The following is a 17,518-nucleotide window of genomic DNA, read 5'->3' as shown; positions in this document are numbered from 1 at the left end:
CTACCCTGGCCGGGACCTTGAATACAATGTTGAATGGAGGGCGATGGAGATGTTCTCGTTCCCCTGATCTTGAGAGGACCGTCTGGACCCTCCACCCTGCGGTGTGATGCTGCAGAGCCGCGGCAGAGGCAGCCGTGCACCCTCACAGCGTCGTTATGCGGAGGTCAAATGCGCGGTTTCTTGGAAATAACTTAGGTGGTGCTGAGTGCCGGGCTGAGTTACTGGCTCTTCTAGCCCGTGGTCCTCTGAAATGCCTGACATCCCCAGGTCCCTTTTGCACCCCTCGGGGACATTAAGATGGTACCATATCTTCTTGTCACAGCAGCTGGAGTCTAACGCCCTCGTTTCCCCGCTTACAGTAGAGGGTCCAATCCCCTGCCTGGTGAGATGATGACCTCAAGTCTCATTTCTCCAGCTCTGGTTGACCCTCATTGCTTAATAGGTTCTGAACCCAAGCTATTGGTCAGGAGAAGAATCCGGGCCGCACACCTGCGGCCACTCATTACCCAGAACCAAGAACTTCTGTCCACAGTCACGTTTGCTCTGTCACCTTCCTTACAGGAGCGACGAGGTGTCTAGAACTCAGCCGGCGGCTGGGGGGAAATGTCTTATGTTGTTCCAGATGCTGCTTATTGAAAATCCTGCATACGACCATGAACACATTTGGTATGTTACTGAATGCTGTCTCCTAATATTGCAGAATTTTATAGAAACTGATAATGAGGGCAACGGCATTCTTCGACGACGGGACATAAAGAACGCGCTGTATGGTTTTGACATCCCCCTCACGCCGAGAGAATTTGAAAAGCTTTGGATGAGGTAGGTGGCATCTGAAGATTGGCTCTTTTCCTTTTCAGTGGTCTTGGCTTGCTTGCTGCAAGGTCAGCACCAACCTTTCATCCCTACTTAGGGGGAAGCGGGGGGCCAGGAATGGTTTTCTTCAGTTGTGTCTGTCCTATGTCCTTGTTCTCCCTAGAAAGCAGGAGAGAACAGGAATAAGAGTGGGTGAGCAGGTGGGGCTTCAGGAAGATGGACAACCAGGGTTAACCCTCGTCACCTGTATTAGGCTTGAGAGGAGTTCAAGCCGGACTTTGACTGCTTTAGAGAACTCGGTCGCTCTCCAGACACTTAACTCTAATACAACTGGCTCAGCACACAGACCTGCAACGAGTTAAGGGAAAAACGGTCTGTCCCCATTGGCTAAAGATGGAAATCACTGTTGCACGACTTTTATAGATAAGTAGTTTGTTGGAAGAAAATAACCAAACTTTTAGCAACTTTGGAGTAGTTTCCCAAGGGTGTCTTAAACTGAAAATAATATCTAATATTGGTTACATTTTTCAAAATGTATTTTAGATTTAGCTGGTTTTGAGTCGGGCCCCGAGTCCCAGTATTCCCTGTGCAGACGTCTCCATTTCAAGGTACACTAACCACGCGGTCTGTTTCCAGGTTCCAGATCCATCTTTGAATTACTCCTTCCTCATTACATGTTAGTTGCCACTTGCATCCCCCAGGATGGTGTACCAACACTGTACGTCCTCTCAGGGGCAAGCGCACAAAGCAGTTCATGTAATTTTTTAGCTTTTCATCTGTTCAAAGTGGAAGGCTGAAATGTGGGCTGAGTTTAGAATTAGGTGGGCTGTTTTGTGTCTGATTTAGAAAAGCGACTTGAAGTTCTTACAAAATCCTTATTTTTTTAGATCAGTTCCAACTCGGGGCCAACTTAGACTCCTTATTCCTGTTCTTTTCAGTAGATTAAATTAGTAGGCACAACTGAGTCATCAAGAGATTGGAGTGCAGCAGGCAAATGTATGGACTGCCCGCTATGTGGACCTTTGGGATGATGCAAAGATGCCTGTGTGATCCCGATGCTCAGGGAGCCGTCGGGGGATGGGAGACATTCACCGAAATCCTGGGTTGCAGCACTGAGCGTGATAAATGCCAGGGAAGGGACGAGGTGGAGCAGCCTGGGCGATGAAAGCGGGAATGCGGGGGCCGTGGGGCAGCGGGCGGCTGTCACGGTAGGAGTGATGTGGAAATAGTTCCAAAGGGTCAAGGTGGGGAAGGAGGACGGCCTCACCCACCAGACAGTCCATGAGGCGTTCCGTGAGCAGGGGCCTGAGCTCCCAGGGTGAGAAAGCCGGAGAAGGCGCTCCCCTTGCCGTGGTCATCGTTTGCGGGCATTATTAGCCAGGCCTTCGGGGACAAGGAAGTTTGAGTGGGGCTGTGGCATGAATCAAGCGACGCCTTAGGATGATGCGTCAGGAAACAGTTCAAGATTGGACGGGGGTGAGCACGAGGAGACTGTTGTCTCCATCAGGGTGGGACAGGACAAGCCCCCGAGCTGGGTGCGGGCCGTAGGCATGAGGGTGTTGGAGTCAAGTGTCCCCGCAAGGCTCTCGTGTGGAGAACCAGGGCGCGCTCAGCCCTTCCTGGAGCAGGGACAGAGCGAGTTTCCGTTTTCTCGGGGGGTAGACACTTGCTTTTGGCTGAACTTTCTTTATACATTTACTGACCTTATTAAATGTCAACCCCGTGCTATCATCCTCTGGGCCTCCGTCTGCTGTGCTAAATTAGTTTGAGTCAGGGTAGGCTAGCTGCAGTAACAAACAAGGCCGACACCTCAGAAGCGTGCCCTGATGACAATGTCACAGTCTAACGTGGGTGTTGCGGGGCTCCACCCACAAATCATTCAGGGACCAGAAGTCCCATCACCCCCCTGGATCTTTGGTGTCTGCCAGCCGAGAATGGGGAAGAGCAGAGAGGACCATGTGGTCAGCTCTGTAGGGACCAAGCCTAGACACTGGCTGTCACTTTGCCCACGTTCTGCTGGTCAGAATCCCTTCCCATGGCTGTGCCCCCGGAAAAGGAGGCTGGGAGAAGCAGTCTGGATGTGTGTCCAGGGGGAAAAAGAAGTGAGATGGCAGGACTCACCATGGCATCTGCCACACTTGGAATTACGTCCAAGGGAGCAGGAAGGGGGCATTCGAGAGACAGAAAACTCCAGGAGTATGTTCACCAGTGTCCAGCCAGGAAAGCAGGAACCTCTCCAATATTTACGGGCCAGTGGGACATAATGCCGTGACTGATTGCCCAGATGTCAGCAGGGCCAGATGTCTGAAGTGGAATGTGGCATTGCTCAGAGGCCAGGATGCTGCTGCCCCTGGGCTGGAAGAGCATGCAGGGTTGGTGGGGGGTGTTACCCAGAGATCAGGAAGCTGCTCCCCCACCAGGGACTGAGGGCAGAAGGGAAGCGGGTGTTTCTTAGAGATCAAGAAGTTGCCTCCACCCCAGATACTCTCAGAATCTGCTGGATCTCAGCTGCTGGGCTGAGCAGGAGCCACTGGAAGCAGCCTGCTCTGTCCTCTTCCCACCTTCTGACCAGGCACACCTCCGGAACGTCGGGGGGTAACTCAGAAGACCTGCTGAAGGATGAGCACGGGGCTGAGAGCCAGCAGGTGAACATCCAGCCAAGGGGCAAAGGAGGGCATCCCACTCCAGGCCTGTGGGATCACCGGGGTGGCTGGAACACGTGCAGCGTGGGAGATACAGACAGGAGAGGAGGCCGTGCGTCCACTGAACTGCGTCGTGAAGGGCAGGACGAGGCAGGGACCCTGTCCTGAAGGCCAAGTGTTTAGTGGGGAAAGACCTAGGCAGGCCCGAGTTCTAGAAAGGTCACTGGCCACAGGGAGGAGGGTGAATGGCAGGGGACACAGAGGTGCCTTGGGGCTGTCTCAGGGCCTAAGCAAGAGGAGGTGGTGAGCTTTCCTGGGTGGTGCTGGGAGGGCTGGGGAAGAAGTAATAGGTGTGAGAGAGATTTAGGGTGGCAAACTAGCCTTGAGCTCCTGGAAGGAGAGGCGGCACGAGCAGGAGCTGGGATGCTCCTCAGATTCTTCCAAGTCCCGCGCAGAAATCGAGAAGACAGCCTGAGGCAGCTGAGTCACCTGCACTAAGGGCTGTGCTCTGAGTGGGACCCGCGCCCTGTCCCTGGAACCCTGGGCTGAGCTGGGTGGCCTTGGGCCAGTGGCTCACCTTCTCTGGGCTTCAGTCGTCTGTCAAATGGGACGGCTATGGGGACCAAACGATGTGTGTGGAGTATGGCATATATAAGCATAAAAATCAGTGGCAAAAAGATCATATAGACTTAAGATTATTTTCTGATTGCAATAGTAATACACACTCATTTTAGAAGACTCAGAAAATACAGAAAAGCATGAAGGAAAAGAAAATATGACAGGAAGAAGCAGCCGTGACCCGGTCGGTAGAGATGATGAGCAGTGGTAACCTGGTAGTGGAGTTTTTCATCGGTTTTCTACGTGTTTCCTTGATCTCAGCCAATCGCCGTCACCCTCATTGCCGCTCCTGGCCTGTCCCTCTCAATGGCTCAGTGCTCGCTGACGAGGCAGCCACCTCCCGCTGGGCCACTCCCTCCAAACCCACCTCTGCATTGCAGAGCAGGGCAGTGAGCAGCAGGAGGGGGCCGCCAGCGAGGGGTGGTCCAGGCGCCAGGAGCCTCCTGCAGGTGCCCTAGCGAGGGAGGGCGTTCTCCCACCACTGTGCGAGTCAACAGGGACCACAGGGAAGGCAGGGGGCAGCTGGGGCCAGCGTGACACAGTCTGCCAGCTCAGGGGGTCCAAGTGTCAGAATAGGAAAGCCCCTCAAAATTGGGTAGGTGGAAGTGAGGAGGGAAATAACATTCTGTTCTTTCAGAAACACAAAATGAGAAAATAGGGCAGAATGCAGACAAGGAAAAATTTGTCAGCATCCATTACTCACTCAACATTTATTAAGCACCTGTGAAGTGCGCTATCGTAGAGCTTAAGACTGGTCTAAAGGGCCTCGTTTGTGCTGTGGAAGTAAATGAATAGATTAACCCCCAGACCGCAGTGCCCTGGCACATGGATGTTGTATTTCTTATTCACCCAACGTCCACCGCATGTCGAGCGGCTCTTCTGCACAGTTCTCTTCCAAGTGGTGATTTGGGGGTCTGGCTGGCTTCCAGCTGGTGGCTTCATCGTCCTGGCAGGGGGCCCCTCCCACCGAGGCAGGGACTGCAGGCCGCAGGATCACATGTGGGTTTTGGCGGACTTCTGCCAAGAAGTGACACACTTCTGCCCACAGCCTATTGCCCAGGGCTGGTCAGTGGGCCTGGTTGACTGCACAGGGGCTAGACAGAGTGGGGAGCACGTGAATGTCAAGCGGGGCTGTCACAGGCTGGCTCGTTGAGGATTAAAGGGACAAAATGTTCAAGCCTGAGGGAGGTTGCTAATTGTGAAAGGAAACCTGCTAACTGAAGCCAAAATAGGATCTTTAAGCATGAGATTTCAGGAGCAATATGTCTGGTTTTGCTTGGAGAATCTGCTAAGAATAAATTACAAGATGGAAGTGTATTTATTCATTCATTCATCTGAGCATCATTGAGCAGGAATTTTTTGAATCTTTCCAAGTTGTAGGGCCTGTGCTAGATTCTGGGGTTCCAGAGATGAAGGCAGCCCCACCCTCAGTTGCTCACAGCTCCCAGGGAAGACATACCTGCAGACGTGGTGACAGCTACAGCATGCCAGGAGAGACAAGCGTGGGCGGCCAGGCTTGTGGGAGCAGTGTGGGTGTTCAGGGAAGGACCCCAGGAGATGCAACGCCTGAACGCAGTTGTAATAAACAGCCATGAGTCATAGGTGGGGGAAGGGCATCCCAGTGAGCAGAGAGGCCCAGGGCCGGGAGGAGGTTGGGGAGGAGGGCTGGGAGAGGGAGGATGCTGCCTGGATCAGAAGAGCCCGTCAGGGGCAGGGTCCCAGCACCAGGTGTCCCACAGACCTGCTGCCCAGGGCCCGGGAGGCCCTCCCTCAGGGGGATGCTCGGCATTCTGAGCATCTTCTGAAGTCTCATTTCATCAGGTGCCATTCGCTATTGCATCTAAAACAAACTTTGCTGAGAAACTGTAGAGACAGTGTGTTGTAAAAATGCACCCAAGGAGGACTGGGGTAGGAAGGCAGCAGTCTCCGAAACCTCGGTGTAGATTCTTTGTGTGTAAAACCAGCTAATTGGGTGGACTCTACAGGACATTTTGGAGATGATGCCCAATTTAGGCACATTTCTTGATAGGGTGGGTAAGTTGTGTGTCAGTATTCCAGTATAAAAAAAAAAGACTACGAAAAAGTGCCTGTGCCGTAGGCATTGGCTCATGTGAAGAAGACGTACGGATTTAGGTGAACAAGAAGCTAGATCACCTCCAGTGGCTCAGCCAAGGCAGTGCCCAGAGAGAGCCTCCTGGGTGCCGTCCTGGTGGAGCTCCTGGGCAAGGAGAGCCTCGGCTGGGACAGGATCTGAAAGGTTGAACGCACAGAGTCTTTAACTTAGAAAAGAGAAGACTGAGCGGGACGGGGTGGTGGGGATCGAGTTTTAGAAGAGCTGGATGTGAAGCGGGGTTCGGCATGGAGAGGACTGGCTGGGTGGGCTCTTAGCTCAGCATAAAGAACTTTCCGGTGATTAAAGTTGTCTAGAACTCCAGTGGGCAGTCTTTGAAGGAGCGGTTTTCCCTTCCCTGGCACGGCTTCATCGGAAGCTAGACCGCTGCTTACTGGGGAGCGTGGAGGAAAGGTTGTGGCCCTGGATGGGGACTGGAGCAGGTGGTGTCTAACTTTCTGTGATTCCACCAGGGCTTGGTGGATGTGCCCGTTGGTCATGGCCAACTCGGGCAGGTGGACATTTTGCATTCTGAAGGGCAGCTGTTTGAGCCATCAGACCGCCCTGGCAGATGGTACCCGAGAGAATTCCTTGTGTCCCAAGCTGCACAAGGTGCCATCTCTACCCCTGTGGCATGGCCTGGGTCGTCCGTGGGGCTTACACCAGACCCTCTAACTCTGGGGTTAGTGGTATTAGAAGGTACTTATGTCATTGATGTAAGAACCAAGTGCTTTAACTGAGCCTAAAGGACTCAGACTGTCTAAGCAAAGCAAAGCAATCGATGGGAACATATTCAAATCATGTGTACGACCAAACTGCCGTGTATACAATAAATGGGCAGAGTAATCTGATTATGTCATAAATTAGTGGCCATTGCCATATGCAAATGCAAGTTTTTATGGGTCCTCTGTTTCTGTGCACATTTTTCCTGGCACATCTGTTGCTGAACCATTTTAAAATTCAACCTTTATAAGCAAGTTGATTTTTTTTAATGTTGCACAAAGGATTATGTAATGGGGGTGAGGTTATGTAGGCTGAATTAACTCTCTGATTATTCACATTCATAACAATATTTCCATTGTGATTGTGCAATCTGGTCTTCTGCTCCTTTGCAATGAGAGTAGACTGTTTATGATCTTTATTAATGAAGTAATTAAGAAGTGTCTTTTCATTCAGTTCAAGTGTCATGATTTAGAGTTTGTCGTTGGTGTTCCCTTGAGTATAACAGGGAAGGGTGGCAATTCCTTCCTTAGGAACACGTGTCTTTCACATTCGTTAGCTCAACAGACTTGTACTGACAACGAAGCTTTGCAGGCCTGCTGCTGGGCACTGTGAGTTTCCGGGTAAAGATTAGCAAGTCTTGGTTTCTCCTCAAGAAACTCGCCGTCTGGCAGGGAGAGGAGACACGGACTGGAGGCAGAGGCAGCATGTGGTGGAGCCTTTGGATGGGGAACAGCAGCAGCAGACAGTGCCCTACACTCCTGGAGCATCACAGCTCTGCTCTGGCCAACAGGACAAGCCTTGGGAATTACAGACCCCAGGGGCCTCCTTTTGTGGGTGTGTCACTTTATTTTGTTTTAGAAACAAGTTGGCTGAATAAAGGTAGCATGGTCCTTTATTGTGTTGCAAGTACTAAGGTCGTTCTAATAACAGACACCGGAAAGGTCTTAGAGCGTTTCCTAAATAATAGGAAGTCAGCAGTGCTGCAGCGCGCTGACTCGGCCCAGAGGCCTAGGAACACCTTCAGTGGCTCGCAGATGAGGAGACGGAGCCCCAGCGTGGGTCAGGGCCTTGCCAGGGTCTTGAGGCCGGTGAGCTGCTGTTTGACTTGGAGTTCCCCACCCTTTGCTGCCTCTCCACCGCTAGAGGAGAATTTCCTTATCTTCTAAGATGGAGTCCATGATTAAAAACAAGCCTGGGTGCTGAATAAGGTGGGTGGAAGTCAGACACAGGGCAAAAGGAAGCTGCAGCCCTGAGGGTGCAGAAGGACAGGGTGGGGAGAGGAGGTGGCCCTGGGCTCCTAGGCACCTTGGGGGACAGGCCCACTTGGCCTTGGGGAAGGACGGAGGGCGCTCCAACTCCCAGCGCTCTGCAGATTGTGGCACAAGTGCGTGAAGCATTTGCCCAAACTTCTTACCCCCTTGTCCTCCACCCACCACCCTACCCCTCGAGGACATAAAGTTGTGTAAATAAGTGCATTTTCCTCATTGTTATTCAGCTGAGACGAGCAGAGAGCTTCGAGTGTGGGAGGCTCGGGGTGAGCGTGGAGCTCTGCAGCTCCTCGGCATCTTGCCAGTGAGGGAGCGAGGGCCAGGAGGACTGCGCCTCGCAAGGGGCTGCAGCTGCTGTGGTCGGTTGACCTCGACCGGACGTCAGAACAGCAGCCTGCGGAGAGGTGTGCCCGCACGCTGTTTCAGTGTCGTCTCGGTCCTTGTGCCTCTGAGTTCATCTGCGAAAAATCACAGCCACCAACGCCGTTTTTATTGATTAGATGAAGACCGAGATCTTCCTGTAGAAATAAATGCTTTTTTTTTCTTTAAAAAAGATTGGCAATTTGCCTTAAAATTTTTTATTGAAGTAATTCTATTCTATTTGAATAATGTTGGGAGATTAAAAAAAAAAACTCTCCATTATGCCTTTTCTAATGAATTAAATTCAGAAAAATCTCATTAGAAAATGACATAAAAGGCACGTAGCATAGTTCTTATCTTGTTTTCCTTACTAGTCTCTCTCATTGGTTGTATGTAATTCGCATCTCTTCAAAGAGAAAATGGGGAATTTGAATCAAGTGCATTCACTTATTGGAGTTTTAAGACTGAATATGCTTTTTGAAGGATTTTCTTCTAAACCTTAGCATGGTTCCTCGTATGTGGAGGTGCTCAATAAAAAAACTGTTGAATGAATGGAAGGGTGGATTTTCATTTTCTCTGGTCACAACCGTATTTCTCCAGAATGACAGGTGGACAGATTCAGTTGCTGCCTGTTGGAGTGGGCCAGGGTCACAGCATACGAGGTAAGCTTTCTGTTGATTAGAGCAATGGTTTTCAAATTTCGATGAATCGCCCAGGGATCTGGTTCAGTGCGGATTGGGGTCAGGTCTGGGGCGAGCCCTGAGATGCTGCGTTTCTGACTCCCCCAGGTGAAGCCAGTGCGCTGGTCTGCGGCACACAGAGCGATGAGGACCTGGGTGGCCCCTTGCAGACAGTGCAGATACTGTCAAAGCCCTGGGCACGACGCACCGTGGCAGCTACTCATGAGAGTTTGTTTGTTTGTTTGTCTTCAAAGCTATGACACCGAGGGAAGAGGGCACATCACTTACCAAGAATTTTTGCAGAAACTGGGGATCAGCTATTCAGCAGATGTTCACCAGCCCTATGCAGAGGATTATTTCAACTTCATGGGTCATTTCACGAAGCCGCAGCAGGTGCAGGAAGAGATCAAAGAGCTGCAGCAGAGCACAGAGAAGGCCGTGCCAGCCCGGTGAGTTGCAGGTATTGTACAGAGAAGGCCATGCCAGCCCGGTGAGTTGCAGGTATCGTAGGACCAGGAGCTGGCCGGGTGCTCCATGTTCACCCTTGTGGTCAAAGTTGTTTAACGTGGTACCTTCTGGCGCTGGCAGAATTATCCTGACACTGTCAGACTCATTCCCTGCGGTCAATGATGGGAATGGGCGCCAAGTCACGGAGATAAAGGAGGTAAAGAGCTCTGAGCCCACGCACCGTACCCAGCCGCGCTCTCTGCTCGTGCGTGTTGCATGGTTGCCCTGGAGAACGTCCCTTCTCTTTGTTCACTGTGTTTTGCCCGCCCCTCCACTGGCCCAACTAGAAGCTAAGTTCTGTAAAGACAGGCCTGTCTTCCTTAAAGCAGAGCCTGACACCTAACAGGTACCCACTCAATATTTGTTGAATGAATGAATGAACAGACATATTCTTTAACTCCATATTTCCAGTTTGGGGACTTTATCCCAAAGGAATAATGCAGAAGAGGCCAGCACTTTAGCAGTGGGAGCGTCTGACTTGCAGTGTGCCCTCAGCAGCAACGGAAGGAGCACCTGCTGACCCCGCGGGAGAGCACTGGCTTGCAAAGTGTGGCCCTGAAGGACGTGAAGCAGTGCCTGCCTGTTGCAGTCGGCATCGTGAAGACTGGAGAATGTTGGTGATCGAAGGCTAATTGGAGGTGACGTTTTAAACAGTGTGCATACCACAACTGGGACCATGTCAGACGTGTACGGGTCCGTGAGGACCAGAAGATGCTCTGCAAAGGGGATGTGTCACATCCGGATGGAGGGGCTGTGCTTGATTATTTTCAAAGTTTAAAACTAGTTCCTAATGTCATATTTTAAAAATTTATAACATGGAGATTTTGCTGCATTTGATGTGGCCATAAGGCAATGGACGGGTTTCCTTCACCAGTGGCGGGCGTCGGCCGTCAGCACTCTCCGGGCCAGCCTCTGCTCCTCGCTCCATAGCTCTGCCTTCGCTCCATGGTGCTCTCATCTGTGTGTCTGTCTGTCACTTCAGCTCTCTGTCCCCACACCTCAAATAGCACCTGAGTGAATGGGTTGTTGCTAAACAATCCCCAAAGGAAATAAGGACTCCAAGGGACACAGGGAAGAAGTGTAATGGCTGAAGAGGGTGTAAGGGGAAAGCGGTTTGAACACCCCCCCCACCCCCCCCCCCCCCCCCCGCATTCTAAGTTACTGAGTTATAAAGCCTGAAGGCAGAGAATTGAGTTTGTGAAATTTAAAGTAAAAATGTGTGCAGGACTGGTATAAATCAAACATGCCATAAAACTAATGAAAAAGTGGAATTTATCTTTATCAGACAGGGCTGGCCTCATTACCCACTCGTGTCTTCCCTTCTCTTCTCTCCTGCCGCTGTGAGTAATGAGGCTCAGAGAGGATTCTCACATCCTCGGCGCTCGTAGGCTCGTTCTTGCTCTTCCTGTGTTTCTGTTGATTGTGTGAGCAGGGATCTGTAGCTGAAAGAGCCACGTGCATTTCAGATCACCAAGCCCAGTGAACTAATTCACACTCACCCCGTCCTCTTTGCCACGATCGTACTTTCTTACTAAAGAAGACAAGCCCGATTTCATAAAAATGCATGACCGACTTCTGTTTTCTCAAAGATGTCCGATTGTAAAATTGCCAAGCGGCTTTGCCCTTCGGGATGGCCTGCTTTAAATTTTGATGTCGGTAGATCTTCCAGATAGTTCGTAAGATTCCACGTTTCCAGGATTTTTTACCTCTTCATTTCTCCTGAAACTCTGATAAGGTTGACAGATGGGAGTCACATTCATTAAAGTGACCGAAATGTTATATTTGCCTCTTAAATCTAAGGGAATTTATTTTGTTTGGAGGGCAGTAAATACATTTTAAAAATTAAGGAAAATCTGTTTTTAAGCTCATATTTATTTCCCCTGCCTTGCTCTGTTCTGAGTTGAAGATTCAGGATCAGAGCCACCATAGGGAACTGCCACATAGCAGGGCCGTTTTAACATGCAAATTGAGAGGCGACTGAGCGAAACCAGCGGACCATGGGGCCTTTGGCAGTGCTGCCCGCCTAGCGAGGCCGTGCGTGGGAGGGGCTCTGTGGCCATCCCACTGGCCGTGACAGGCCCTCTTCAGGCTTCTGTCTCGTTGTCCAGACCAGGAACCGGACACGGACCCAGAGCAACAGCAGCTCGTCCCTGAGTGTCGGCTGACACCCGTTCTGTTTGGCAGTATGGCGTGATCTATGCTCTAAACCCTCATTTACTCTGTGCACATATTTACTTTGCAAGGGAAATAATTACTGCCTGGAAACCAGTCCAAGAAATGCTGAATGCCTCAATTTTCTAAAAATATGTATCTCAAAAAAATGTTTTGATTTTTTTCTACCTTCATTTGCTTTCATTTTGAAGGATTAAGTGGAATATAATGGTTGTGATGACGAGTAATCATTTGGTAACATGGGACTGAATTCAATGTACACCTGTAAGGGAATCCAAAATGTTGCTGCTGTTGGTATACATTCAGAGAGCGGTGAATGCAGCTCATTTATATCAGATGCTCAAATGCTCCAGTCAGCCAGCTCCAAATTGGAGGCCACCGAGGGAAGGGAGTAGACGACCCACATAGCTTCAAAGTCATTGCCACTCCCCTCTCGCGCCCTGACGATTCCCACTCAACTTCCGCTTTTCTGGATCTCTGAGTTTTCTGTTCCTACGGATTATTTTTTCAGGCGTGCTCAAGGAACTGTCCTCTCCACAAATATATACTTGAGGTGGTAGACAATTACCAGCAAAGATTTCGTGTTTGGAATTTCTAGCATATTCTTTTCCCTGAGTAAGAACCCCACAGCTGAGCTCTGAGTCTGAGCCCGTCAGACAAGAATAGCGTTCAGTGTGGTAGGAAGATCTTTCTTAGAGACCTGAGTGAGCCAAGGTTATGGAATTTATAACCAATCCACCATCAGTCAAGTGTAAGATTGTTCATTCTTAAAGACGTCCATACACTTTTAGTCCCTTAGCAATAATTTTTTTTTTTTAAGTCAGGGAAGAATTTTCCCAGGCCGAAAGACTTGAATTAGCAGAATCAGAGACTTGAATATGTTCTGCAAGAAAATCAGCCGTGGAGCAGGAGCTACAGCTGGATGCTCGCCGTCTCTGTCCCTGGGAGGGAAAGGCCTGGTCGGGCCCGGACTCCACCGCGGGGCTGGCGCTGTCTTGTTCCTCATCTGTAAAATGGGGATGAGGTACCCACCTCCCTTGCAGGGTCGTTGGGCAGAAGAAATGGGAGAGTGTGCACAAAGAAGACGCGCACGTTCAGGTTTGCCAGTTGATGCACACAAATGGTGGCTGCGTTCTTAACAACAAAAGTACCAGATATGAAACAAGGGGTCCCCCCAGCTGACACCGACAGGCCCAGGCCTCTCCGCCCTCCTCGCGCCCCAAGCGCACACACCTGCCTCTTAGGGCCTTGGCGCTGCCTGTCCCTGGGCCCCGGAAGAGCTCTTTGGGGTAACTCCCTGCTGCCTCCTTCACCTCCACTCTCTTCCCAGTGAGGCCTGCCCCACCTCCCTCCTGGGAACTGCCGCTCTTTTGCTGCCATGTGGGCGTTCCCAGTCCTGCTCTCCTGCTCTTTACGGACCCACTAGCCCACTGCACACGGCACTGATATCTTCTGCTCATCATCAGCCTTGCCCCTGCTGGGATGCAGATTCTTCTAGGAAGGCCGGCCGGGTTCACTAGCTGTCTCCTGACGTGTGGTGCATGCCCGGCCCATAATCGATACTCACAGGCTTCATGCAGAGAATGAAGCGTTCTTTCACATGTCTGTAATATCGCTGTATTTTTAAATTCTTGGTTCCACCTTTAAAGTATCAATTCTAGTAAAAAGACCAGGTTGTAATTTCTCTAACATTGTTTTGCTAAGATAATAATAATAAAATGATAACGCTGCAGACTTATGAAATTTTTTCCGGAATACCTTTTAATGTGAATGTTACATCAAGGCTGCAGAACGTCTTCCAAATTAGTTCTTAGATGAACCAGCAAATCATCACAGTAGAATGATCATGAAACTCTTGCTTTAAAGAAATTGCTTGTTTTCCTCATTTTAGCATGTGTCTAAAATGTATTCTCTTTCAGGGAAAAGCTTAAGGACCATTATCAAGATATCAGCAAAGCAGTCACCAAACTGGATAAATCTAAAAACGGCTACGTGTCCCTAAGCAGCATGCAGAAAGTGCTGCAGGAATGCGGCTGTCCTCTTCGGGAAGAGGAGCTGACCGACCTTCTCAGCAGGTTTCCTTGCCTCAGTTAACTGTCTTTCTCCCAGGCCTGAAAGCCGCGTGGACGCATTGCTTTCATTTCTTCTTCTCTGTCCACTCAAACAGCCTTTTGACACTAGAACAACCCCCACGGATCCCTTTTGGCTGGGCTACATTATAGTGGGTTTGGGTCACTCGCAGCAAAAAGAGAAAGCAGTTTGACCAATGCATAACTTTCCTGATATGTCTCAGCAGCATAATCATCCTTTTTTTAACATTATTTTCATTTTACCCAAGTTATTCATGCCCTTTGGCAGGGGTTAAACTGTTCTACAAGGCTTGTTAGAAACAGGAGCCCCCTTGCCCCCCATCTCTCCTCACTTCCCCCTCCCCGGAGTGAACAAGTTCCGTCGCTTCCAGCTGATAACTTTTGGTCCTTAACTCCGTATTTCTCCGTGGCAGGCTTCTATAGCTGCTTCCTGATTTGTCGCTTTTAGGCAGTGTCTACTGACCTCCTACCAGGAAGATGTGCATTTAAGGCTTTTCGCCCATCACACCACCAGCCACCTCACCCCCTGCCTCCCCCACCCGTGGAAGCACGCACAGCCTGGTCTCCACAGCCTCCCCATATCGCCGCATCTCAATTTGGGGTAGATCAGTATTCAGGATTTATATTATTGTGACTCGCTGGTCACTTTTCCTTTCCTATATAGTGTTTTGTTTTCCCTGGAGTTAATGATTATCTGATTTTCTTCTGTTTACTTAGTTTCTTTGTACTTATTATCAGTAATTCGACCCCCAGCTCACCCCCAATTGTGAAATCTCCTTGCAGTGGGTTCAGACACATCAGCTAATCTGCCAGCTTCATCTCTTGGATGGCCCTTTGCGTGTTCTTCAATTCTCAGAGATTCTCTTGATTTGTTCCATTAGTGAGTTCCTCTCTTGTTCTTTTCTTTATGAAATGCCTGTTGTCACCGAATATTGAACCAACTAGCTGTTTCTTAAATCTTCATAGCCTCCATCTCTTTTTCTTCTTGCTCTGCCTTCTCGGAGATTGCCTCAATTTTAACTCCTGACCCTTCTTTTGAGATCTTTATTTCTGCTATCATACTTATAATATTTTTAATTACCAGAGCTCCTTTTTTTCTTTGGTGAGGAAGATTGGTCCTGAGCTAACATCTGTACCAATCTTCCTCTATTTTGTATGTGGGACACTGCCACAGCGTGGCTTGATCAGCGGTGTGTAGGTCCACGTCTGGGATCCGAACTCGCAAACCCTGGGCCACTGAAGCAGAGCATGTGAACCTAACCATTATGCCATTGGGCTGACCCCCACCAGAGCTCATTTTTTGTTCTTAGAATGTTCCTTTTTTATGGCATCCTGTTCTTGTTTCATAGATGTACTATCTCATTTCTCTGAAGATATTAGCAGTAGATTTTTTTTTAAGTTTTCTTCACCTGAGAATTCTCTCCTCAGTGTTGCTTTTTTCTGCTATGTTCCACGTTAGATGATTTCCTCAAAAATATGCTGGTGTTAGAGTGAGGCACTGAGGAGTGGATTAGAAGTTCTGCACAGATGGGGGCCTGTTGGCTGTGGTTTGAACTCCATGGTCATCTGGCAGGCCGTTCCCTGGGGGCCCCTCAGTGGCAGTATCTTTAAAACTTTTCTTTTGGGCTGGTCAGATTTCCCAGAAAATAGAGTTGCCAGGTAAAATATAGGATGCCCAATTAAATTGGAATTTCAGATAAACAGAATTTTTTTTTAGTATAAGTATATACCATGCCATATTTGAGATATACTTATTCTAAATATTATGTATATATAGTTTATTTGAAATTGTAATTTAACTGAGTAACCATGTGGTGGTTGGTTTGGGTTTTTTTCTACGCCTGGCAGCCCAATCAGAGAGCACTCTCTGGTCTCCTGCTGCCACTATGCTGGAGCTCACTGGGAGCCGGCTGGAAGCTTCAACAGCCTATATGGTGAACTCCCCGAATATAACCCTCCCCAAAGATGTGCAGGTCCCCATGATCTGGGATGTGTGGATGGTGCCTTATATGGAAAAAGAGTCTTTGCAGATGGGATTCAGGGCAGGGTCTTGAGATGGGCTGATCCTGGATTGTTGGGTGGGCCCAACGCGATTGCCAATTTCCTTAGAGGAGGGAGGCAGGGAGAGTTCACCCCAAAGTGATCCCAGAGGCAGAGATTGGGGTGGTGTGACCACAAGCCAAGGGTTGCCACCGTCACCTGAAGCTGAGAGAGGCTGAAACGGGGTTCTCCCCTGGAGCCCAGAGGGAGTGCAGCCCTGCAATGCCTCGACTTGGGCCCAGGGAGGCTGATCTCAGACTTGTGGTGACTAGAACTGTGAGAGAATAAAGGGACGATGTTTGAAGCCACCCACTGCGTGGTATTTTGCTACAGAGCCATAGGAAACTAGTAGAGTTAGGATACAAGCTTTAACTAAATTCCCCTCTTTTCATTAAGAGCTCTCGCTGCCTTGGCCTAGGACAGAGGCCTCCAGTGCAGAGACAGCCGCTCCAGAGAAGCCCCTCCAGAGCTGCTGTTGGGGGGGGGGGACCAGCACCCGGCCACCTGGAGTTTGGGGAGAGGCCTGGGTTCTGATTCCTTCCCACACAGACTTTTAACCAGTCCTGCTATTTTCATCCCCACCTTCATTCCCGCTTCCAGAGGTGGTTGGCAGCCCAGTCCTGGGGCGTCGGAGGGCATTTGCAGAGTTCGCCAGGTTGCCTTTCTGCGTTCCCTCTGTTGGTTTCTTGGAGCTGATACATCCACTCTCCTTCATCCATGGAATTCCAGCAGCTGTTGTCTTCTTCCACGTTCTCTCCATCCTCAGTGGTTTGTGCCCCTGGTCCTCGAACTCCAGCAAGCCTCAGAGTCACTGGGAGGCCTGGTCTCCGCTGATTCAGCGGGCCTGTGGTTGGCCTGGGAACCTGCATTTCTAATGATTCCCAGGTGATGCTGACGCCGCTGGACTAGAGCACCCCACTTTAAGAACCACTGTTTTACACCTTTTCAAAACTCCCTCTTCTGTCATTTTAGAAAGGTTTTAAGTGGAAACAGAGCTAGATATGTGTGTTTGAGCCACTTTAACTGCAAATCCTAGCCTCGCTTCATTTTACACTGGAAGGATCTAAGAGTCGATTGTCCCTCCTCCGGTGGCTGTGGCATGCAATTCCCATCCTGCTGTATCCTTGTGCTGTGCTGGCTTCGTGTTCTGTGACCGTGTGCTTGAATCTTACGGCCTTCTGTTTGCAGGGGGGCAATATGAGCACCTCTCCCCTCCCTTTAAAGAAAAGGTCAGCGGTTGCTCTAGAGTTGGGGGTTTCCATTTGTAACTAGCCTAAGCCCACTTTCACATGGCGCACGACTACTTCACGGGCAGTGCGGGTGCCTACGTCAGAGAATTCCCCCATCCTCTCTGCTGTCCCTTACAGCATGGCTGTCGTTCATGTCCCTGTGCATACGCTGTAGTCACCACATGCATTGTTGTTCTTACTTTGAACAAACAGTCATCTATTAGCTCGACTAAGAATGAGAAGAATCAAAGACGTTCTTCCGCCTT

General features: G+C 49.9%; 1 protein-coding gene across 6 annotated transcripts in view; it reads left to right on the top strand.

Annotated features, from left to right (window-relative positions):
• The window catches only part of EFCAB6 (EF-hand calcium binding domain 6), a 231,704-nt gene that overhangs the window by 167,319 nt on the left and 46,867 nt on the right, over positions 1-17,518 (top strand). For all 6 annotated transcript variants that reach the window (XM_070600030.1, XM_070600034.1, XM_070600028.1 and 3 more), the window contains 3 exons: positions 701-819; positions 9,469-9,663; positions 13,813-13,968. In XM_070600030.1, the coding sequence (XP_070456131.1) occupies positions 701-819; positions 9,469-9,663; positions 13,813-13,968 (470 nt within the window). The remainder of the gene's footprint in view (positions 1-700; positions 820-9,468; positions 9,664-13,812; positions 13,969-17,518) is intronic.

Source organism: Equus przewalskii, chromosome 29, assembly GCF_037783145.1.
Source record: "Equus przewalskii isolate Varuska chromosome 29, EquPr2, whole genome shotgun sequence".
Classification (NCBI taxonomy): domain Eukaryota; kingdom Metazoa; phylum Chordata; class Mammalia; order Perissodactyla; family Equidae; genus Equus; species Equus przewalskii.
Note: the sequence above shows the minus strand (reverse complement) of the source record. Positions and strands in the feature narration are given on the sequence as shown.